The sequence below is a fragment of the Anabrus simplex genome, chromosome 14, assembly GCF_040414725.1.
Source record: "Anabrus simplex isolate iqAnaSimp1 chromosome 14, ASM4041472v1, whole genome shotgun sequence".
In the NCBI taxonomy this organism is placed as follows: Eukaryota; Metazoa; Arthropoda; class Insecta; order Orthoptera; family Tettigoniidae; genus Anabrus; species Anabrus simplex.
The window spans coordinates 80,097,982-80,123,954 of record NC_090278.1 but is presented as its reverse complement, the minus strand read 5'-3'; the positions used below and the strand labels follow the sequence as shown (position 1 = coordinate 80,123,954).

The window sequence follows — 25,973 nt, the reverse complement described above, 5'->3', positions numbered from 1 at the left end:
ACCAAACCTAAATATCACATCAACCTCACTAACTGAAAGGGATGACATCGAGATTCTTTCTGTATGTACGCCACACTTTAGTGTTACTTCTGTATACAAGCCTCCTAATGTTGACTTCACGTTTGAAGAACCTACTAACTTTAAGTACCAGGGCGTAAATTTCATCCTTGGTGATTACAACTGCCGAAGCACATCTTGGAGATACCCAGATTCAGATACCAATGGAGATAAACTGGAAACCTGGACAGAGAATCATGATCTTCATCCAAAGCTACCAGCATCCTTCAATAGTGGTCGGTGGAAGAGAGGCTACAACCCTGACAATATTTTCGTGTCATCAAAAGCTGCTGGGAGTTGTGTAAAGATGATGGGTAAGCCCATCCCATCTACCCAACATAGACCTGTAATCTGCAAAGTGAATGCCATGGTAGTGCCAGAGGAGGTACCTTTCAAGTGAAGGTTTAATTTTCAGAAGGCCAATTGGGAAAGATTCACCAACGAGTTTGATATAGAAGTTGCCAAGATCCCACCGAAACCTGAGATGTACGAGGCATTTGTCAAATGCGTCCAGACAGCCTCTAGAAGGACCATTCCAAGAGGTTGTAGAACAAATTACATACCAGGAATGACTGATGACAGCGAACAGCTGATGAACCATTACAAAGATCTTTTTGAGGCTGACCCATTTGCTGATGAAACTATCCAGGTTGGTGACGAATTGCTGCACACTATCTCAGCAAATCGCAAAGTTAAGTGGACCTCACTGGTAGAGAATCTGGACATGAAGTTGAACAGTAGGCGAGCCTGGAATCTCCTGAAAAACCTCAGCGGTGACCCAACAAAACCTAGAAACTTCACCACAATTACAGCAGACCAGATTGCAACCCAATTACTCATGAACGGGAAGATTAAAGGTCGGAGTACACGGGAACAACTGGAACGAACCCCAGGAAGTGAGAACCATAATCTCCAAGAACCCTTCACCTTGAATGAACTAGAGTATGTCATCTCCACCTTGAAATTAAATAAGGCTGCTGGCATCGATGATATTAGAGTAGAACAGATCAAGAAATTCGGCAGGACTACTCTGCAATGGCTGCTTACAATGCTTAATGAGTGTGTATCTAAGCTTTATATTCCCAAGCTCTGGAGGAAAGCTCGAGTGGTTGCACTATTTAAGGCTGGTCCCCTGAAAATGACTTCTCATTAGTTGCATTTTAGCCAATTTACCCCACGGTATTTGCTACTTATTGGGAACAACCGTGACTTACAACGCTTTGTTTGACATAGAAGTGGGCCGTTCTCACTATTTATTTTTCTTTCATATTATGGAGCTGCTTATCAACGATTGTTTTCCATAATTCTATTTTATTTTGTTGTTTATTCCATTTTAATTAATTTTCTTTTCCACGTAGATTATAAATGTATTATTCTTCGAAAGGTGTTCCTATTCTTCCGTGATCAGAGGAAGTGTATACTCTCTGGCTTAACAGGTAGTATTCAAACATGGCTGCTTGCAATAACATTACTAAGGATGAAAATCACAAGTATGGGAATATTAATGAAAGTGTTGGTCGCTTAGCAACCAGCGAAGTACTGAATGTATTGCGGGTTAGGGTAAGCCTTCGCCTGCAATTACTAGAGTGATCATTTAATGATTACTCGGTTTTGGATGAATTTAGACACTTACCAATGTCTTATGATTCACAGGCAGGTAATTCTGGAGAGAATAAATCACAAGTGATGCAAATCGGTCCTGTAGAAACGACGGACGGATTTGTCAAAGCTGTTTTTAGTAAACGTTTCTTGGTATATACCGGTAGATGGTAACGAAAACATTTCTTAACATACATTTGTTGACAAACTTCTTCAACATCATGACCACACCAGAAAAGCTGATTGTGAGGTTACGATGCATAGGATCAAGAAGAAGAAAATAGACCCAAAATGTGGCAAAGAAAAATATAGGAAAGGTGTTTAGAATTATGTTTTGTGAATATATTTATTTAAATTTAAAAATTTCATTTCAACTCCGTATTTAACCGAGAATAATTGAATAATTGAATAATTGATAAGTCCCATATTAAGAGTGTTTATATGTGCATTGATTTAATGATGATATGTATATTTACGATTGCCTGTTCTCATATTTAGCTGAAGATGACACTCGCCAGCGTCGAATCTAGTTCCAAGTAAATGTTGTAACTTATTTAGTTTAATATTAGTATTGAAAAGGTGGGTTTTTTAAAAGTATATTTATGTCATAACTCTTCATTCATTATGTTGAATACAAGATAAGGTATACTGGAACACAACATAAATTTATTGCTTCAATATGACTTTATACAATATATAAATGAATTTAACTTAAACTTTCTTGAAGCTGAGTAAATTCGCAAGTAATTAATCTTGATAGTAGACTGAGAGTCTGTAGACATGTACACTTTATACACATTAACTTTATGTACACTCGAAACTATCTTGATGGGTTAGTTTGCAAGAAAGGTAGAGTTCATGATAGTCGAAAACTATCGGTTTTCTAAGCGTAAGTTGCCTTGCAAGTTCCTACTAACATAATGCAGTATTTTCTATTGGCTTGTCATGAAATTACATGAATATTCACAATTAGAGAATCTAATGTAGGTGTCGGAGCCTGAGTAACGACTGAGGATGTGTAGAATACAGGCCTCGGGACTCGACGTGGCTGCAGGAACGGGAACTGAGGCAGTGGCCCGAGGTGAAACCTCAAAGAACCAGAATTCTGTCCACCTGGCCGAGACACATGTTTAAGAGGGATAACCTCCGTGTTCGACGTTCAGTGTAATCTGGTGCTGGACACTGGGGAGTCCTACTAAGTCGCTGCCAGGTGCTTCTTTTATATTGCAGACTGACGTCACAAGCAAGCGCACTGGAGTCGTCTCGTAGAGTCTCGCATAATCCAAGCTGCGGCGTGCGCGCTGCTGGCTGGCGCAGAGCAAGGAGCGCGAAAGACACACAACACATTATGCATCAGGCTTTCAAAATTTTGTTGAGAATGTCCCCACATGACTTTCAGTTGTTGTTGACAGTACCGTAATTTAGCCTGAAATTGGAAGAAATTATACAGATTATCTGAAAGCTGTCTCCATTAATGGCAGGCTAGGTATAAATTTAAGATTCCTAGCAACTGGTGTCTCTTACATTTCACTAGAGTATCAAAACAGGAAATTTCAGTTATTGTGTCTGAGATGGTTCAAGCTTTAGACAACAGTTATAACTCGTAAATGCGCAGCATCACATTATGTGCAAAGGAGAATATACTTCCTTGTTATATCTGTTTTCAGGAGTTTATAAGTGTCCATTTACTTCTGCGTTGCAGATGAACTCACTAGGGGTCGCTAGTGTATTAGAAAATGACCAATAATTTATTTTATGACTCTTCTTGCCAATCAGCGAGAGTGATGTGAATTTTAAACAAATAAAATGTTGTTTACCTCAGAGAATTCGTGAGCCACGACATCCCAAAAATTGAACTGTGACAGTAGCTACAGTAATCTTAGAGCTTTGCATTCAAAACTCTTAATATTTTGATGCATCAAAATAAATAAAAATATATATTTTTGACAAATAATTTGTTAAATATTTTTATGGTAACAATCTCTTACTTTTGGAATGAAAAACTATCATGTTTAAAAGAAATAATAAATATCACATTTAAGGATTAAGGAATTGGTAAAGGTACGATATAAAATAAATATTAATTTAACCTAGTTTTAGGATAGTATTATTTTGATGATATACAATTAGTGATTATGGAAGGTTAGGTTATTCATCAAGGAGCCAGTGTTGCCAAGACTCTCCTAACTTCAGGACATCTCCTGAGTTTTTGCAACACACCAGAAAATGCGAAAAAACGAAAAATCTCCCGAAATATCTTCTAATCCAAATTTAAGGAAAATGAGTAATGATTAATTGTACATAATATATTTGTGGTTGAAGACTCTTTCCTCGTCTCACTGCGTGACTTTTTATCGATAAGATCACTCGTTAGGTAATTCCCCACATGCAATTCAGGCTAGAGTTACATAATCTCTCCCCTCTTATTGAACTCAGAACTCACGTTTGGCTGCATCATTCGAGGGGAAATCCCCGACCCGCATATCGACCTGTATCCTGCTCCGATTTCAAATTTGACACACAATTTTTACGCCTGATGAATAACTACATCAACAGGAAGAGGGGGAAGAAGAAGAAGAATACAGTGGTCAGAGGGTATGGGTGAGGTTAATTGTATATTTTTCTCATAATAACTTCACATGAATATTACATTCTTTAATTTAGTTATATTATAACATTCGAGTGCCCAGGAAACTGCTGAAATTTTCATTAAAACTCCCGAAATTTCTAGGTACAATGTAGCGGTGTTTTATTTGTAGATACGGCAACACTGTAAGGAACGAAGCTGTAGATGAAGCTGCATTCGAACAAAGCTAAAATAATATACAGAACTAAAAATATTGTATATTAAACATTTCGCTTGCGATTTGATAGTCAATTTTTAGAAGAACTAAGAAATCATTGTATACCGCGCTACGAAATTGCGTTTTCTAATTGTTTCCTTGCGCATTTGCGAACCGAAATGTTAAGGAAAACACGAAAAGTAAATGAAGAATTTCATTCATAAAAGTTAAAGAAGTTTTGTTTATCAACATGCTCGGAAAGTCAACGAACATGCTATTTTGATTATTAGTAAAAAATGCGCATGAACAATTTTGGCTAACAGTATTTATTAACAAAATTAATGAAAACATCTCGCTGTAGACGCCCATTAACAGTTATACATCAACAAAGTGAAAAATGAAAAAAGATGGCTTCAGATATTCAAAAAGACAAAATCACCTTTAATTTGATTTTTTTGCATTTGGTAGCAACCTTCTCGTATGACTTAACCAATATTTAAAAAATGAACTTATTAGATATCTCATCAGTTAAATATTTTAGTAACGATACATCAGGGCTGTCACTGAGCAGAATGAAAGCACTCAGCGATGTGTTTCACGGGAGAAATAATTTCTTATAAGGGACGGAACCCGCTACGTTGTTCAGTGTTATTCGCGCCTGCTCGTCCAGTGCCTCCAGGAAGAGCGGACTCAGTTCCTTGTAGATGTCCAACCAGTTCTCGTTCATGAACTTGAGAGTTGCTTCACCTGAAAGTAATGAAAACGTAACGGAACATCATACATTCATACACCATCATTATACACTGTTATGCCTGCAAGCCTCCACTATTTTGTACCTAGTTCTATGACCTCGTCTAGTTCCTTATCTCGTAGAAAATGAGTCTCGATCTACTTATTTTACCGGGGGTTCTAGACGATATTGTGAGATGGGACAGTGGACAATGTTATGATGATAAACGGGGTGAAGAGTCAGGTTGTGATTTTCACCAAGAGAAAAAGTCCTCCCAGTTTTAATTAGTGTGCTGATGGCGTGAGAATACCTTACGGGGAACACTGTAGGTACCTACAGTCCGTCTCACCATGTTTGAGATACGAAGTACACAACATTTTCGAGGTTTGGCTTTAGTAACGCACTCCGTATATGAACAAACGTACTAAAAATTAACGTTGCTGGAACTTACATAGTTTAGAAGGTAAGGTAAGGGTGTATTCAGGCCTAAGGCAGGTCCGAAAATCCGCAGAGGTGTGCCTGAGCTGGAGTTTACATACAGTGGGGTGGTCAGTTCCTTTCCGTTCCTCCATTCCCTTAACCCCCATCAACAGCGCGTGTCAACCCATCCAAATCTTGACCACGCCCAATGTTGCTAAACTTCGGAAAGGATGCTCTTGATTATTATTATTATTATTATTAACAATATAATTTGAGTATTCCTTATTCTTCCCACATGTATACACAAATATGTTACGTTTCCTGGACGTGGGGAGACAAGTCACTTGACGGAAACTCGCTACTCCTAAGAAAACCCGTAAAAAGCAAAGGTAACTGAAAAATACGACAGTTTTACAAAAACCGGCTATCCGTAAAAAAAATTCACGACTTCTTTTTAAGAAATAAAATACCAACTTAAGTTAATAGTGACGATTTATTACCTAACGTTTCTCGTGCAACTCTTCTCAGACTTTTAAAAATTATTATGAACTTCACTTATGTATCGCGAAATCGCCAGTGTGCTCTTATTGAAAAGGATGAAATAGTGTTGTGGAGAAGAAAGTATTTACGTCAGATTAGTAAATTTCGTGAAGAGGGTAGACCTATTTATTTTCTTGATGAAATGTGAGTAAATGCAGGGCACACTATTACGAAAATGTAGAAAGATAAATCTATAATTTCCAGCAAAGATGGATTTCTTAGGGGATTATCCAGTGGGTAAACGGCCAGAAAATGAAAGCGGTTTTGTGGAAGACGGACTGTTATTTTTCGAACCGAAGTCTTCAAAGTATTATCACGAGGAAATGGATGGAAACGTATTCGATAAATAGTTTGTTGAAATTCTTCTCCGTCTAGAAAGCAATGCTGTGATTGTTTTAGACAATGTTCACTATCACTCTGTTAAAATCGAGAGAATTCCGAACAACATACAGAAGTTGTTAGACACGAAAAGTATTTCCTCTGATCCGCAGTGCATTAAAGTTGAACTACTGGCAGTGGAACGACACGTATTAAGATTACCTCTGTATCATTGCTCCTTAAACCAACTAAAGCTTGTATGGAGCCAGGTTAAGGGACATGTGACTCGAAATAATGTCAATTTCACCAAAGAAGTGTGAAAACTATTGATTGAAGGACTCTATACTGTCACTGCTGACCGTTCGAAATCCTGCATTCAACACGTTACCGACGAGGAGGAAGCTAAGCCGGATGGCATTGCGGAGGAAGCCATTGAACGGTTTGTTATCAACTTGGTTGATGACACGGATACCGATGAAAACACCAACATGGAAGGAGTTGAACAACTGCAGGATAGCGAGTAGTCTTATTGCTACCCATTAATGCATGATCAATTTTCTTTTGTAGATTGGTTGTATGTATTTGCTAAAACAGGCAGCTGTTACTTCAATGAGTTTGTATACCTAATAGTGGCACATTTTGGCTGGCGTGATATTTATATATGACTAAACGTTGGGTTGTCCTTACCTTCAGTCTTTCTACTACAAACCTCAAAGCGGAAAATCGAATTGTATAACTACTCTGTGCTATAAAAAATCTTAATAATGAGTATTGTTGCTCAGATGAAAGAGTACAATGAACGAAACGTAATTCTTTTGGAACAGGTAGTACTTCAGAATATACGTGCTTGCGGTTGTTTTCTTTGTATCTTAAACATGGTGAGACGGACTGTAGGTGATAACAACAACATCTACATATATATAATAAAGTTTTGTCTGTGCATTACTCAGAATTTTAAAAATGATGGTATTTCTGTATCAGTCGTGTCCAGAGTAGCAAGGAAATGCACTTTTTAATTTTCCGTAATTTCTCTCTGTCTGCATGTATGTATGTACGCGCATCACAGAAAACGGCCAAAGATAATTTAATGAAATTTTGTGTAAAGTCGGGGAATAATTGGATAGAATGTAGGCCATAAATAATTATTGTATTCATGCCGAGAGAAATAGTAGTTTAGGGAAACGATTAAAATTTCATTCTCAAATACCTATGTTATTAGTGGTCCTATCTTAGTGAAAACTGGTATGCAAAGTCGGGGAAATAATTCGCTATAGTGTAGGCCATAATTAATTTTATTCACGCTGAGATAAATGGTAGGTGAGGGGAAGGCCAAAAATTTAATTTTGTTAGAAATTGAAATGTAGGCTTTCCAGCCAGTCTACGGACATAATGTAAAAACCTTCTCAGGGACCATATAAAATGTAACGACGCACGATAGTGTACCCTCGTTTCCATTATTCACTTTTTTTCTGGTAACAAAGCTTTTCTGTTTCCTGTTGTTAAATCTTGTTGTTTTCTGAAAATATTTTCGAAAAAGAGAAGAGTGTTCTTATACATATATTTTCAAAATTCAATATTTGCTTCATACTTCGTCCAGGCATTTATCACACACGCTTCTTTCCCTGTCTGTACCACTGAAACCCCCGTGATAATAATATAACCCTACATAACATGAATAGATACGGATTTAAGTTTTGTTTTCCGTTAAATTGTCTTTATGACAGCACTCACCTAGCGTCTTGTCTCCATTGAATAGGTTCTCGAGGTTGTAGTAGGCTCTTCCTATGCTGACGGTTGTATGTTTGCCACTGAGGAACTTGACGTATTCTTCACCATCTTCCCTCGTTTCAAAGGCACACTGCGCCTCATATTCCAGAACATGATCGACTGCAAAGAAAAGAGCAATAAGCGAATACTTAACACGGAAGGATCCAGTAAAAACATTTACAAGCCAAATTTTACGCACAAACAACTCATCGTCGTCATCGTCGTCATCATTTATTCACTCCTCAAGCCGGGTGCTGTAGTGTACGAGGTGAGACAAAATTCCATTCCACACTCCATGTCGTACCATGTCGGTATGTAAAAGATCTCTGGCGATACATTTTGTGTTTACCCGAAAAATCAAACAAACCTCATCCATACACACCCAAGAGACTGGGTTTACTCTGACATCTAGTGGGCCTATAATGAAACGGAACGTCGAAATTGACGAGCAGACAGCCAGATGCCGTCACGATATAATGCCTGCACACAATAGCCAAGCCCATATGATCCTTCTTATTATTATTATTCTGTAAACGAAGTTCCCACCCCGGAATTTTTAAAGGAAACGTGGGATGGTCCAAGACATACTCCCACACTAACTGGAAACCATAATGAAGAATATTCTTGGTTTTATTTATTCGATTCAGAAACAAACATGATATGCAGATACACAAATGGCAATTTTAAATTATGTTACACCACGGTAGACCTGTGACGTGCAACGTCAAGAGCGTTTGGTGCTGCTTTTGGATCTTCCAACTCTAGAACGAAGACGATCGATTGAACTCCACACAATCCAAGTTTGTTCTCGGCCAGGTGCGAGGCATTCCGAAGGACGGGGCCAGGTAGAGTAAGGACCCACGAGTGTGTACCCTCGTTTCCAATATTCACTTTGTTTTCTTCTAACTATTTTTTTTTCTAGCTATAGCTGATGTAGTTTGCAATACTGCAGTGGTTTTCAAGAAACTCTTCCTGGATCTGATTCTAGAGGTAGCTTGGGGAGAAGCTTTTTCCTAAACGTGGTGCCCCTGCATAGGAACATGGATTAGAGTTTCCTGTATTGAACTGACTCTCAGCAATCCAGAAGCAAATGAGTATTCTTGGACAGAAAACACAAACTGAAATAGTGGATGTAGAAGGGATTCTGAAAAAATTAGGCCATCTTCTAACGACAACAAACACTTCTCGGTCTGTAGTGAGTCTAAAACTACAGTTCGTAACCAGTATTCGATCGTGAAAGAAATCTGCCTTTTATACCACTCACTAAATTGCTTTTAAATCATTACATATTTATTCCTTATCTTCATTTTAACTACCAGTTCTCTGGTGGGGACACAAGTCCATTCCCATTTTAATCCATTTAGCCTGGGGAGGCCACAACCCGCTCTACAGCAATGTAACACCGTGTCCTTGCACTGGAATGGCTAGGAGTTAAGCCGGCAACTTGTCCGTCCACGCCGTTAAGTGGCTATGCAAAACTTCCAGGCGTTCTAAATGGCGATACGAACGGAAAAATTTGTCCCTGTCAGGTAGAAAAAGCATTAACAACAACATTAACACTAATTTCGGGTCATCCGTTACCCGATGTACTTCTTTCCAGTTCAAATACACGTTGGTGAGAAGTTATGTTAGTAACAGATCAACAAAATAGGAATACCTGCGGCCACAACAATGTAAAGTAAACTGCAGTGTTTACTTACCGACCGTTGTATTACACTTGCCAGATCCAGAAATGGGTAGTATAAGAATCTTCCCATCCACCTGATAATCAGCGAACATTTGACAAAGAGGGGAGTACAAAGTGTAGCCAAATATCATCTTGTCAAAATCGATCCTGCAACAAAGGTATGTTCAAAAGGCTACGTTACAAAATCCCTTCAGGCAATTAACTCTATGTTGAAAACATCCTAGGGATATGAGCTAAGGATTTTAAGTAAATAAAATATAATAAAGTATGGGAATGTATTCTTTTTTATTCCTAAATATTACAATCCGTTCTTTAATCATAGTTATCCGGTCGATTACATTGGCGGTTTGCCCTTTTTTTCTACCACTACGAGTGCGAATGTAAGTCAATGCATTGTTTCAGTTAAACACTACTACCAGCGCTAATGTGAGTCAAAATAGAGTTGCACTTAAGCCCTTATAACTACATTCGGTGTGGATATTTTTCAAAAATCCAAAAAATATCTGAGGGTATTGAACCAAGGAACACATTACAGAATTATTTATGTAAATAAGTTAAATTGGATATGATTTGAATCAAGAAGAAAACGAGTAAGGAAACAAGAAATTTTAGGCTGTTTTCCGAAAATTCATTTAGGCCGGACTTTATTTTCAAAATTGGATATTTTTGTTTGATAGGTCTACCCAAGACTTACAATTTGAAACATTCCCTTTAGCCCTTCAACTTTCAGCACAATTGAGGAAATTACTTAATTTTACCCTTTTCATAGTATGGGACCCCTATTTTGTCTGCTAAGAAATGTTTTGAACATTAACAAACGAAATACAAATATCATCCTCTTCTCTGGATGGAAACAGATAAATTCCACCTGGCTATAATGATGGATGGATGATAGATCCATTTCGTCAGGAAGGGATATACGTTGGATATTGTATTTGAGACTAAATTTCTATTACTCTTTGCATCGCACCCAATACTGTAGTTAACTAAAAACTTTGTAAAATGCGTAGTTTGTTCTTACACAACGCGGATAATCCTATCAAGGCAAGTGAGTGATATGATGAACTCATTGTTATGATGTAACATTGATATAATACTGGTATTTTGCACTTTATAATCTAAGTCATTGCACTCACAATGAGAATTCAAAATGAGTATAATTGATAGAGGAGTAATTTATTTTCACGGAATATGGGAAAATTGAAATTAGGCGACCGATGGTGTTAAATTTATTATATCATCCTCAGATTTTCCCATGTGTGCCCACATACATTCTTTCAATCTACCGGTCTTGTTACGGAACCACATTTATTCCATGGACTGCCGTGTCATATCTTACTGGCATATCTATGAACATTACAAGTGACACAACACTGTTTATCTTGTTTGTGTAATCTTTGGGTTGTGGTGTAGATCATGGCGTACAATGTATCTCTTGGTCAGTGCAGTGAATTGTAAACTTGTTTTATGTAAATAAATTGGAGCATTTGTGTTAAATTGTGTTAACGTTACATTATAAGCACTTTTCTCAACATCTGGCGACCGTGACAGGACTAGTTTCCGCGTAAATATGGCAGAAATTATGAAATTGAAAAGTGAACGAACACAATTGCGCCGATTGTTTACACGTGCTGGCAATGACTTTGAACAGAAGTTAAATGCAGAACAACCCACAAGAGAAGAGGTCTGCGCAGGATTCAAGATCTTCGAGGACAAAGCTGAACGATTATTCGTGCTCGATGAAAAAATTCGTGATGTTTGGTACGCCGGAGAGCACGAAGAAGAAGAAGAGATCGCTGCCGAATACGAAATCATGGAGGGATACCGCGAAAGGTGGTTAACCTTAAAGACCAGGTATGAGAATTTTTTGCATGATGACACACTCAGTGACAATGGGGCAAATAGTATTGCTAGTACTAGTTCTAGTAAATCCAGGAGTAAAAGAAATTTAAGATTGCCGAAATTAGAACTTAAACAGTTCGATGGAGATGTGCGCAACTGGATAGCCTTCTGGGGGCAGTTCAGAAAGATACATGAGGATGACGAAATCGAGGAAGAGGATAAATTCCAATACCTTTGCCAGGCTACTGTACCCGGGACGTCAGCTAGAGAACTCGTGGAAAGTTTCCCACCCTCAGCTTCAAATTATCAGAAAGCTATAGAGCAATTAAAATCGAGGTTTGCAAGAGATGAACTTCTGATTGAGATTTACGTTCGTGAACTCTTGCAATTAGTACTTCAAAAGAGTAGCATGCTAAACGATATAAGTCTACGGAGTCTTTTTGATAAACTGGAGACCCAGTTAAGGGCACTAGAGTCACTAGGGGTTACTAGCGATAAATATGCGGCAATGCTCTACCCGCTTGTAGAATCAGCACTACCAGATGACATTTTGAAAGCATGGGAGCGGTCTCGTATGTCGCAGGCATGTAAGAATGGTGACCAATCTAATTATCTCGAGACACTTTTGAGATTTTTGAGACAAGAGGTAGAAAGTGAAGAACGTCTCCTTCTGGCTCGTTCTAATTTCCTAGGTGGCTGTGGGAGTGCATCGCAAAATAACAAAGAAAAGCTACCGACAGCAGCAGTAATTTTCTCGAGTGAAGAGAAAAGGGGTGATAGGGCATGTATTTGGTGCGATAAAGGGAACCACATGTCTCAGGACTGTTTTAAAGCTAGAGGTCTCACTACAGAGAAAAAACAAGAAGTTTTGAAAAAGAAAGGAGCATGTTTTCATTGCCTCAAGGTGGGCCATAGTGCAAAAAAGTGCAAAGTTGTACTCAAATGCTTGATTTGTTACAAGGGGCATCACACTATTATGTGCAAGGGTTTAAAGGATATAATTCCAGTCGATAGCAGCAAGAAAAGTTCAGTTGAGAAAGGAAACGAACCAGGTAGAACAGAGAACTTACTGTCTCATCAAAAGGGTCAGACATTGTTGCAAACTTTGGTGGTTAAAGTGTCGGTGGACAAGGTTGTTAAGTTGGCAAGAGTGTTACTAGACTCGGGATCTCAAAGATCATACATCGCGAAGGACAGTGTTCACAAGCTTGGGCTGAAGAAGATAGGGGAAGAGACGTTAATACATAATCTGTTTGGTGGAGTAGAGACAGGGCGAGAAGTGCATGGTATTTATGAAGTTACTCTTAGAAGTTTAGATGACAAATTTGAGTGCACCATTCCTATGTTGGACCAACAGAAAATTTGTGATTTTGTACCCCGGCTTGAGACACAGCGGTATTACCCAGTGCTTCGAAACCACAACATAATCTTATCAGATGTAGGCTATAATGTTCCTGAGGTAAAGATATTACTTGGGGCAGACGTAATGGGGCAACTGCTAACAGGCTGCAGATTAGTTTTAGATGACACGATGGTTGCTCTCGAAACTAAGCTGGGCTGGACGGTGATGGGGCAGCGTAGAATATTCAGCAACTGCAATACAGTAACTGACCTCTTTAGTATGGCAGGTTTTAATGTAGCTGATTTGTGGCGTCTGGAAGCCATAGGCATTAGTGACCCGGCAGATGTCAAAACCAAAAAAGTTCTAGAAGCAGAGACACTTGAATTCTTCGAGAAGACAGTGAAAGTTGACCAAGAAGGAAGATACGAGGTTTGCCTTCCCTGGAAAGAGGGGCACCCGCAGCTGAGGGACAACTACGATCTAGCAGAGAAGAGATTGTTGAGTGTAAGCAAAAGACTAGAAACCATTGGCAAGTTGGAAGAGTATGATGAAATCTTTCGTGAATGGCTGCGGGAGGGCATAGTGGAAATGATACCCTCTGCCAGCAAGAATGATGGTCACTACCTCCCTCACCAGCCAGTAATAAAGGAATCCAGTATGACCACCAAAATTAGGCCTGTGTTCGATGCCTCAGCCCAAGATAAAAGAGGCAACTCACTTAACAGCTGTCTGGAAAAAGGACCCAATTTGGTGGAATTAATACCCAAGCTGTTGATACAATTCAGAAAACATGCTATTGGAGTGACAGCTGATATCAGAAAGGCATTTTTACAAATCAAGCTAGCCCAAGGTGACAAGGATTTTTTAAGATTTCTTTGGTGGAAGGACTGTCGTAACAAAGAGGTGGCAATCCTCAGGCACTGCAGAGTTGTCTTTGGAGTGTCGTCTAGTCCATTTCTACTGGGTGCGACTATATCACATCACTTGAGACATGCGCCTGAGGAACTGAATAGTACTGCAGAGCGACTCAGAGACTCTTTCTACGTGGACAACTGTGTTACCAGTGTAGCCAATGAAGAACAGTTGCAGAAATTTGTGAGGGAAGCTACTGCACTGATGTCTACAGCACAATTTGATCTTCGCGGATGGATCAGCAGCCCCGTTCATCAAGAAGACAGAGCTGCTATGCAAGATGGAGTTGTTCCAGTCCTGGGTCTCTTATGGGATGTCACTACAGATGAGCTTCTCTGTGATGTCAAAACCATTGCGATGACCACTTGTCGAGTTACCAAGAGGAATCTGTTGTCTGTGGCTCAGCGTGTTTTCGACCCAATTGGCTTCACATGTCCGTCTACCTTACTACCAAAGCTGATGCTGCAAGAAACATGGAAACACAAATTTCGATGGGATGAAGAGCTTCCGGATAGCATTACAAGTAAATTCAAGAACTGGGTGGAGCAGATGCAATGGTTAGCTAGATGTCGCCTTCCAAGGAGAATGGTACAAGTGGACTGGGGAGCGGAAGATATCAGTCTTCATGTATTTTGTGATGCGAGCAAACTTGCTTATGCAGCTTGTGTATTCTTAAGGGCAAGGAGAGGCGCAGAGGTATCGGTCCAGTTGGTCCAGGCTAAGGCGAGGATTGCTCCTGTCAAACATGTCACTATACCACGTTTGGAACTGTTGGCAGCAGTCATTGGTACCAGAATTTCTACCCAAGTGAAAGAGGCGTTGGGACTACAACGGTGCAGAACATTCTTTTGGAGCGACTCGTCAGTAGCCTTGACTTGGATAAAGCGGGCGGACAACTGGAGTACATTCGTGGGTAACCGTTGTCATGAAATACGACAGTACACCAATACTGAGGATTGGCGCCACCTACCGGGGACTCTGAACGCAGCAGATCTTCCATCAAGGGGATGCAGTCCAAAGGCACTCTTTGAGAGCAAATGGTGGGAAGGACCACGGTGGCTAAAGGATAATCCAGAGCAGTGGCCTTTTTATGAAATTGCCGCACCTGAAGATGAAGTCAATATTGAGAAACGGAAGACAGTTATATCGAGTGTGGCGTGTAGTTCACCTGACTTTTGCTCGCGTCTCTTGTATTTCTCAAGTTATGTCAAGATAGTCAGAATGATTGGTTGGATCATCAGATTCTTCCACAACCTTACTAAGGCAAAACAAGCAAGAAGAGGTGAACTCACTGGTGAAGAAATGCAACAAGCCGAGAACACCTTGTTGAGAGTTGTGCAGCAGGAATGCTTTCGAGATCACGAGCAGGAACTTGAGAAGAAAGTCAGGGTATTCAAGGACGAAATGGGAGTTCTGAGGGTTGAAACAAAACTTACCTTTGGGGAAGAAAGTGAAGCATTCACGAAACCCGTCTTGTTGCCGTCAAACCATGCCATCGTGACCAGATTGGTTTGGGACGAACATCATCGGTCACAGCATGCAGGGCTACTGACGCTGTTAGCTAGACTCAGGGAAAGATTCTGGATTCTTGGAGTTAGGAAAGTGGCAAAAAGAGTTATTGCAAGATGTGTCAAATGTAAAAGGTACAAGGCTAGTCCTACAGCACCAGCTTTTGCTCCTTTGCCCAAGGATAGAGTGGGCTCAACAGCAGCTTTCGAGGTCTCGGGAGTGGATTATGCTGGACCGCTGTACCTAAAGTCTGGAGAAAAGGCGTGGGTTGTATTATTTACTTGTGCGGTGTATCGTGCGATACATCTGGAGCTGGTGCAGTCTTTGACAACTGATGCTTTCATTCTGGCGTTAAGAAGATTCATTGCCCGGCGTGGAAGAATTTCTGTGCTGTACTCAGACAACGGGACCAATTTCATAGGACTTAATAATGCCCTGAAAGCGTTGGATTGGGATGAGATTGTCACCCACTCGGCTGTGAGAAAGATTACTTGGAAATTTATCCCACCTACAGCAGCCTGGTGGGGAGGATGGTGGGAGAGACTAATCAGAACAGTGAAAGAACTACTGCGTCGAATCTTGGGACGAGCCTCTGTGTACTATGAAGAGTTATATACTGTGTTGTGTGATTGCGAGGCGACGATCAACTCTAGACCACTTACATACATTGCGGACCATTCGTCTGAACTAAAGCCTTTGACACCAGCAACATTTCTGCAGGGTATTGCTACAAATGAGACTCCAGATTTGGATGCAGTTGACAAGGTTGACTATGTTAAACGATGTAGGTACCTCCAGAAACTACGTGAGGACCTACGACAAAGATTCAGGAATGAATACTTGGCGCTCCTAGTTCACCACGGCCAGAGGAAGACCAACAGCATCAAGGTGGGAGATGTGGTATTGATAGGAGCAGATTCCACAAAACGCATCAACTGGCCCCTCGCGGTCGTCGTGGAAGTGTATCCAGGGAAGGATGAAGTAGCAAGAGTAGCCAAACTGAAGACATCTGAGGGAGAGCTGATCAGACCACTCCAGCGTCTCTATCCATTGGAGGTGCACACAACTCCAGAGGATTGGAACCAGCCTGAAACTGTGACTATCACTTCGCCTGAGACAAAGCCTCCACATGAAGAATTCAAATTGTCAAAAGGGGGGCGGAGAATTAAAGTGCCATCAAGACTTGATTTGTGAATACTCTTGATGTGACCTTGCTTTTGTGTTCATTTATTTATTGTGTTATGTGTTTTTGTTTCAGTTGTGGTACGGAGTATTTTGCAATTGAAAATAACAATTGCAAGGTGGGAGGATGTTACGGAACCACATTTATTCCATGGACTGCCGTGTCATATCTTACTGGCATATCTATGAACATTACAAGTGACACAACACTGTTTATCTTGTTTGTGTAATCTTTGGGTTGTGGTGTAGATCATGGCGTACAATGTATCTCTTGGTCAGTGCAGTGAATTGTAAACTTGTTTTATGTAAATAAATTGGAGCATTTGTGTTAAATTGTGTTAACGTTACATTATAAGCACTTTTCTCAACAGGTCTGTCATTCACTCATTTCTTCACACACACACACACACACACACACAGAGTCACATGCAGCAATTCCTGTAGATGCTATTTTGTTTTATGCACAAATTGATTTGAATTGAATTTATTGATGATGATGATTTAATGATGATTTACATGCCACTGAGAATGAAAAGCTCCTTTATGTAGCGTCTCCGTATAACACAATACAGGTTTATTAACACACTAACTACATTATATAATATTAAAATATTAAATTAAATATTAAACTTTAAAAATTTAAAATGCAAAATACCAAATCCAGTAAAATTAAAACATAAATTATATAGATATTATATAAGTGGTAAGAAATGAAATATTCGAAGAGGTAAGTTGTTGATATTCCTTACAGTGAGTTCCAGAGGTTTGTAAAGAGAAGTACACGGGAGGAGGGTGAGAAAAGGTCACCTTGTATTCCTCTTTGAGCTGAATGGTAAGAGAGGGATAAATGATGGAAGGTATACATATTTATAGGGGCAGGAAGAAAGAGCAAGTTAGTTTAATTCAATGAATGGGAGTCTCGTTGGGATGATGGGGGTGACAATTAATATATAAAAGGAAAATCTTACCGGATGTTCTTAAAATTCAAGTTTTTGGGGAAGTAATTCTTCACATTACTCATCTTAATGTTCAGTCCTCCTTGATGTATCTCTATCGACTGAACAAGAAATGGATTCAGTGAGTGCAATTTGAAGTTCTTTTCACCTGAAAATAATGGTATAAATTAATGCTTGTACACTATCATACTGGAGCATGTCACTGAGAATGTTTTAAATTAACGGAATTGGCACTATACATCATACAATCGACTGAAAAGTAAAATAAATGAATGTGAGGAGTGTGATGGAGCTACGATTATGTTTCAGTTATGATTCATACATTAATATACTTCAGTCAAGACTTAGACTGATTACTGTCACATTGAGGTAAACATTCGAAACTCGAAATAATTTTTAGATACCACATGCGAGGGCAACGTTCGATATATCATTGTAGAAAGCAAGAATACTTCAACCTAGGTGTATAACACTTTCGGGTGGTGCAATAGCGTTGCTTGAGATATTGAGATCACTGTGTTACGTGGCTACCAATATTAGATTAGCTATGAACTTTGCAGTGGAAGCACGTCTTCTGAGGCGTCGCTTGAGTTGTACAGTAAAACAAATTCAAATAAATTCAAATAATAACTATTTGGAAAACATTTGGTGTGGAGAAGTGAGAAAAAATTTCGCACAATATTGTGACATGTGACTTTAGTTTCAGTTCTTTTTACTTGAAAATAAGGGAATGTCTAAATTTTGTGCTCTAAAATACTGGGAAATTTACTGAGATTCTTTTAAATTAATTCAATTTGTCATACATTTCTATTATACTCCACAGAAACGACTAAGATAAGAGAAAGAACAATGAGAAGTGTGATGGGACTACGATTATGTTTCATTTACTATTTGTGGCCTGAAAATTATTGGAAACACATTCGATAAGATAGAGTATCTCATTGGAATTCCAGAAAGGTTAAAATAACCTATGTCAAGCATAAAAGAGAATTCAGAACTCATCGTCTTGAAGACAAGTACATTTGTTTAAATTTAGGAAATCAACAGTCAACAATAAGAATATAAACTTCATATAACATAATTTTGTCAATACCCGTCACGTGCTGGGTATTCTACGTCAAACCCTTGGAGCACCGAGCTCGATAGCTGCAGTCGCTTAAGTGCGGCCAGTACCCAGTATTCGGGAGATATTAGGTTCGAACCCCACTGTCGGCAGCCCTAAAAATGGGTTTCCGTGGTTTCCCATTTTCACACCAGGCAAATGCTGGGGATGTACCTTAATTAAGCCCACGGCCGCTTCCATCCTACTCCTAGCCCTTTCCTGTCCCTTCATCGCCATAAGACCTACCTGAGTCGGTGCGACGTAAAACAACTAGCAAAAGAAACCTTGGGGTCGTGAGCTGGGTACAAACTATTCTTTCATTTTTACACATCTTGTATATTTCCGTGTTGTATGAAAGGGTGTACACGTCAGTTATAGACAGTTGAGGTAAACACTACTTAGAAACAGTCAGCATTAGTCGCTTTTCACACAACAGCTGCATGCTGACAGGATTGAACACAGCGATGCTCACCACCACAACACACGACGACTCCAACGAAGTTTGGCCACTCACACAGTCAACATAGTCAATTAATATGGCCGCTCCACACGATGATTTACCCAACACTGCCAACTAAATATCGGTCAAATGGCAGCAAAATGTCGTAACGTGTTCTACGATACTTCTTAACAATGACAATTAACACTGCTCCTACTCCACTTCCAACTGCCTGGATCGGTTCCCAACTTACAGACACTCACCATGTGGAGAATTGCTTGGAGATTTGATTCCAGTTAAAGGTTTTACGTTCGTTCGTTGATCTTGCCTTGGCATTGGGCGCTGTTTAGATTAAAGGACTTATTTACAAACTTCTCCGAATAGTACTTTGCAGAGCCATAGCACAGGTTTTCAATTATATGTTCATATGCCATGATGACTCAAGATTGGAAACAATCAAATTATGAGCTACAACATGTCATGATACGATTTGCGGCACACGGCTTCCATCACAGAATATGTAACAATACGGAACATCATGATCCGCAGGAGGACTGTATGTGTCGGCTGTGCAAGCATCGTTTTGATCGCTCTCACCTCAAGAAAAGAGTTAGTCCTTGACCAAATTTTGTATTGAAAGAACTACATATGATATTCCAAGTGAACATTTATCCATATATTTATGTATATATCTATCTCATGGCCATTCAATGCATTACATTCAATTATAAATAATTTACTAGTGCCAGAAGTTTTCGGATAGGTATGACCAAGGAGAGAAAGGTCAACACTGGTTACCTCAAGGATCATTACTATCTCCCCTAATGTTAATATTGTATATTTCTGATCTTACTGAGACTACAGGTAGAAAATAATGTTACGCTGATGACTCTGCAGTATCTATTCCTTCACATGTTTCAGATATGGTGACCACTAATATGATCAACAATGCTGACTGTCTATAGTTAGTTCAAGCGAGCACTGTCTCTTCTGTTACTACAATAACAATATGTTTTCGGGAGTCATAGAACGTTACACCTTCTCAGTCCAAGTGATTTGAAGCGGTGAAGGTGAGAGGTTTGGCGGTCGTGACCTATAAAAGGAAATGTCCCGGCGTTCACCTTAGTGCAGTAGACTGGAAAAAACACAGAAAACTATTCTGAGGACAGAGTCTTCCGAATGCAGAGCTGTCGAGCTACTGGTAGGCCATCAGGCAACCTCGTTGTTCTATTACATCACTCGGCAAGATGCTAGTACAGCTGCAACTCTGTATAAACTAACCCGTCAACGATGGATAGAACGCTAGTAAACTAATAAGAATACTGAAATAGACAGCCACAGATGATATGTAAAACCTTTTCAGTCACTTTAGTTCTGATCAGGAGAAGGTACTTACCATTTATGAAGTGCCCCAAGGCAGCCTGAGCACTTTTCAGATAACATTTGTCGTCGCCTCGCCTACATTTCTTTATATACGAAGCTGGAAGAAAAGAAACTGTTTATTAGTGAAAATAGAAATGCATAATTAATGTAAGTATTTTACTACTTGATGGACAGGACAAACATCAGATAGTAAGTGGTATTAGTGAACTGAATATTTGCACAATCTGTTACACCTTCGTTTGTAAATTCGGCCATCTTGATGCATTCCTACAGGGTAGTATTTCTAAGAGGAAGTCGCTGTACCGTAATTCCTATATTAGCTTGTTTAATTGCCAGATGTGAAATATGTTGTAGGTATAAAGAATAAATTTGGCTCTGAGACCCTTAGATATCATATAAAGCCCGTATTTTCATGCGGTAATAGGTTAGATTGCAAACTAATTTGGTTAGTAGGAAATGTCGGTCACCCGCTCTTCCATAATGTAGAAAGAGTAACATAAATTATAGGGGTTCCGATGGGTCGTACCCCTAATGTTTATGCAAACCCCATAGCATAATCGTTGTGAAGTAGACTATACTTGCTTCTCGCTTCAGTAAGTTTGCATTCTAACCTATTAATGCATTAAATTCCGGGCTCTAGATATTAATATGTGAATAAGATATCCCGAGTCCACCCAGCTTTCACTCCCGGTAAACAAAGTTTGTCTGAAAACAGATCGGTGTAAGAATAGTTTCGAGAGCGGACTTCATACACAACACGTTTGATCGCTTTAGCTGCACCTTGATGGATTCTCACTTACTACTCCCATCCTGGGAAAATGTGAAATTATCTACCTGTTCCAGCTTTGTGTTTGCAAACTGACACGCGATTCTCTTAGGTTTATTCCCTACTGATACCACTTTAGTAACTTTCATATCATCCAGTAGTCATGCAACTCATTTCAGATTGCAAGCTTTCAGCACAGTCTTTCGTTAAGACCAAGTCGTCAGCATAGGCCAAACTGCTTACTACATATCCACCTAACTGAATCCCTCCCTGCCATTTTATACTTTTCAGTAGATGATCCGTGTAAAGTATGAACAAATATGAGCCTTATCTAACCTTTTTAAGTACCTTGAATCGAGAACTCATTCTACCATCAACACTCACTTGCAGCCCAACTGTCACCATAGATGCCTAAGAAGATTGTTTAATATCTTAATAATATGAGTAGTTCTTCGTTATAGGTAGTTCAAACTGTCCCTCTTGAATAACGTATAAATCAGTTTCTCCTGTTAACTCTTTGGTTGTAAGTCACTCACCATCTCACTTACGTAAAGAACAGAAATCTTTAAATATATATTCAATAAAGCAACAGGACTTACGTAGTTGATCAGCTACAGCACAGGAGATACATAATACGACGAAGAGAAGACGAACATTGTACTTCACAGCCATGCTTCCCCGTTCAACGAACAAAGCAAGCAGGTAGCGTCCTTACTTATACCTCACTTTCTTGTCCACGCCCTTATTTTTTATGTGTGTATCCCCCCCCCCCCGCTTGGTAGGTGGAATATGGAGAGGGGATTGGAGAGGGAGGACAACATTTGGTAACTGGACTGACTGGTTTCTCTACAGAATACAAAAAAGTTGTTTTGATTTGATTTGATGTGTTTATTTGTCATTTACAGAGTTATTTCTCCAAATACAGATAACATAATACATTCAAATGACAACAACATTAACAGCACTACTAATTATAACTAAGCTATAATTATATAACTTACATATTTACAAAACACATAAGGAAGAAATGAAAACAGAAAAGTGTTTGTACATTTGAAATGACCGAAGGAAGTATAACTTTCAGTTACGAAATGCACAGAACAAGATACAAGGAACACACGTCCATGAGATGTCTGTGAATTTCACTAGCTGACGAGTGAAATATATCCACCATCCCGCTAATTTCGTTCAGGGATTTTAGGGCCTGCATAAACTAGGAGTTCATGTGTGATTCTGTTCTGCACCTGGGCAAGTGAAAGGTGACAGCCAGTCGGGTGTTGCGGGAAGAAACATGAATCGGTTGCAACTGGAGTAAATTGGGACAGTCAAGGAAATTGCCGATACATTTGTGTATGAAACGTGCGTTGACATTCCTGCGCCTTGTTCTAAGGGACTCAATACACATGTTTGGATAAATCATAATCTGTCGACGACAGCTTGATACCCAAACACTTTTGAGAATCTGATCTGTACTCACTCTAAGGCATTAAATAAGTATTGCTGTGAGGGGATCCACACTTCAGAGCAGTACTAGATCGTATAAGCGAGAAATACAGGGTTTTCAATAGGACAAGAGATTTAAAACTCTTGCAACAAAAACAACTGAACAGGATGTGTGTGTCTTATCATTCTGTCCCTACTTCTGGTCTAATGTTTCAGTAATTATTTTGTAGTGTAGCGAAGAGTACTGTGTTTACTGACATGTTTCATAAGACCAAAGCACTGTGCTCACTTGAAACCGGCTGGAAATTTACTACTAGTATTCCAGTTTTGTACGCCAGTCGGTTCAGGCTACCTTAGCGCATGATAATAGTAATCAGAATAAAGACGCTATATTACCCGGGCATGATGATCAGATGTTGCTCAAGTGATACGCCGCTAGTACTAGCGAGCGGGACGTCTGTACACTACGGTAGTGCACCGCCCAACGTTACCAAGCAAGACAGCTTGGCCGGCTACACGCTGCATAGGCCGACACAGAAGTTGTTCACGATTGAACTTACATTTCCTTGTCCATTTTCTGTTGAGATTTCAGTAGGAGAAAATAAAAAACGCCATAGATCAATTTTTGGTTTAGAACATCATATCCTCTTACAATTCCCGTAACTTATTTTTAGACATTCTGTGTAATGATCAAAATTAATTTATTTATACTGAAAGCACAGATTAGTTAAATGACATTATCGGAAGCAACAATGTACATTAAACAAAGTAAAGGTTGCTGTAGATCACGTGCTATGTCTTCTCATTGGTTGCATGGATACATTATACAACCTGAGTCTGAAAAGTTTGGTGAATTGTCTAATGAAATAAAGACAACGCAAATTACACACAAAACTCCTTTACTGGCCTTCAAAGTAATCTCCGTTAGTTACAACACAATGTTGACACCGACTGTAAAGTTGCTGGAAGCTGGCAGCAAACGCTTCTTTTGGAATCTCCCGGAGAACCCTTGTCACGCGTTGTTGGATACTTGCTACACTGTCGAACCGGTGGTCTTTCAGAGCTAATTTAAGACGGGGGGAACAAAAAAATCTGCCGGCGCCAAATCCGGAGAATATGGAGGGTGTGGAAGAACAGTCACCTTGCGTTCAGCTAAAAACTGGGTCACGCGGATCGCGGAGTGTACTTTTTACTCACTGCTTGAGCGTGGTAAACTTGCACTAACAATGCAAGTGTTTCCGTTGCAGTTTTGCCTAGGTGGAGGCAAAACTTCATGTTTATGCGGTGCTCCGTTTTGCACTCCATTGTGTAATGACACGAGTCCTCGCGATGTGTTGCAGCGTTCAACTCCGTTTAAATGTGTTGAGTTGACCGATGGGGGGCACTTGGTGTCATGTCTCGCAATGCATATGCGCGAGCACATCGTGCCAACTAGCACGGTGTACAAACTAGGCGACCATTCACGGAACTTTTCAGACACAGGTTGTTTTATTTTAGCCAATTTCCCGCACGATATTTGCTACTTATTGGGAACAACCGTGAGTTTTAACGCTTTGTTTGACATGGAACTGGGCCGTTCTGACAATTTACTTTTCTTTCATATTATGGAGCTTCCTGTCAACGAATACGTACATCCATTATCATTATAGACTGTTATGCCTTTCAGCGTTCAGTCTGCAAGACTCTGTGAATTTACTAAACGTCGCCACAATCCTCGATTTGCAGCTAGTGTTGTGGCCTCATTTAGTTCTACACCTCTTATCTCTAAATCGAGTCTAACCATCGTCGTATTGATCCACCTCTACTTCTCTTACCTTCCATAGCAGAGACCATTATTCTCCTAGGTAACCTATCCTCCTCCATTCGCCTCACATGACCCCACCACCTAAGCCGATTTATGCGTACAGCTTCATCCATCGAGTTCATTCCTAACTTAGCCTTTATCTCCTCATTCCCAGTTAGTAGTATAATTGGGTGGTTCGGCCGCCTCCTCCTCCGCCCGCGGCGCGGGAAATTTGAATTCTGGCGGGAAATTTGAATTTTTGGCGGGAAATTTGAATTTTGGCGCGAGATTTGAATTTGTAAACAAAGCCACGTGCTTTTTGACAGCTGTCATCGACAACAACGCATCGCTAACCTCACTGCTGCCATCTTGACGGGCCTAAACCTCAGTAGTACCAACTTAACCTAACTAGCATGAGGTAAACAAAGCCACGTGTTTTTTGACAGCCACGTGCTTTTTGACAGACAACAACGCATCGCTAACCTCAGTACTGCCATCTTGACGGGCCTAAACCTCAGTAGTGCCAACTTAACCTCACTAGCATGAGGTAAACAAAGCCACGTGCTTTTTGACAGCCACGTGCTTTTTGACAGATTTGTAAACAAAGCCACGTGCTTTTTGACAGACAACAACGCATCGCTAACCTCAGTACTGCCATCTTGACGGGCCTAAACCTCAGTAGTGCCAACTTAACCTAACTAGTGCGAGGTAAACAAAGCCACGTGTTTTTTTGACAGCCACGTGCTTTTTTGACAGCTGTCATCCGCCATCTTTAAACCACAAAGCACTGTGCTGCCCTCTTTAGATGTAAAATTCGTCACCTGTCATCGGCAGTGCTGCCATCTTGACGGGTCTAAACCTTAGTGCTACCAACTTAACCTAACTAGCGCGAGGTAAACAAAGCCACGTGCAGCTGTCATCCGCCATCTTTAATCTATAGAGCACAGTGCTGCCCTCTTTAGCTACTACCTTTGAAATGTGGTGGCGGATAATTTGAAAAATGCTTTTTGACAGCAGCCATCTTTGTGCACCATGCTGCCCTCTTTAGCTAGATACCTGTGGTGGCAGGCAATTCCAATACCTCCCCGTGAGGGCAGGCTCCCAGGACATGGGCAAGAGTTTCGTGTTCTCTGTGGCCTGGGACGGCGCTGTCATCTTGATGGCCTCCCTCCATTCCGCACAGGATAAGCCTTGGTGATGTCTTATCCATTTGCTCCCTGGCGTGTATTCCTGGAAGAATCCAACGCCCTTTCCTTTGTGCGGCAACTTCGTCCATGACTGAGCTTCTCTGTCTCGTAGTATCTGTCGGATCTTCCTTACGTTGGGAAGATGGCTATTTTTGGACATAACTCGACCATTCATTTCTATGCCTAGATCTTGCAAACAAATTGTACGTTCTTGTTCTAGTTGCAT

General features: G+C 40.1%; 1 protein-coding gene across 1 annotated transcript; it reads right to left on the bottom strand.

Moving 5' to 3' along the window:
- Window positions 1–5,034: 5,034 nt before the first annotated feature.
- On the bottom strand, window positions 5,035–25,836 carry LOC136885312 (circadian clock-controlled protein daywake-like). Its single transcript, XM_068230298.1, has 6 exons — window positions 25,617–25,836; window positions 20,582–20,665; window positions 17,657–17,792; window positions 9,915–10,048; window positions 8,179–8,334; window positions 5,035–5,186 (listed from the first exon to the last, which is right to left on the bottom strand). Exons 1-6 carry the CDS (start codon window positions 25,834–25,836, stop codon window positions 5,035–5,037), a joined length of 882 nt encoding a protein of 293 aa, XP_068086399.1.
- Window positions 25,837–25,973: the final 137 nt, after the last annotated feature.

Excerpts from the sequence above, each read along its gene's own strand:
- LOC136885312 (XM_068230298.1), bottom strand. The coding sequence starts at position 25,836 with ATGGACGAAGTTGCCGCACAAAGGAAAGGGCGTTGGATTCTTCCAGGA. Across the intron at positions 17,793-20,581 it reads CTTGGGGCACTTCATAAATG|GTGAAAAGAACTTCAAATTG; the intron begins GTAAGTACCTTC and ends CATTATTTTCAG. Across the intron at positions 8,335-9,914 it reads CAAGTGTAATACAACGGTCG|TCGATCATGTTCTGGAATAT; the intron begins GTAAGTAAACAC and ends TTTTCTTTGCAG.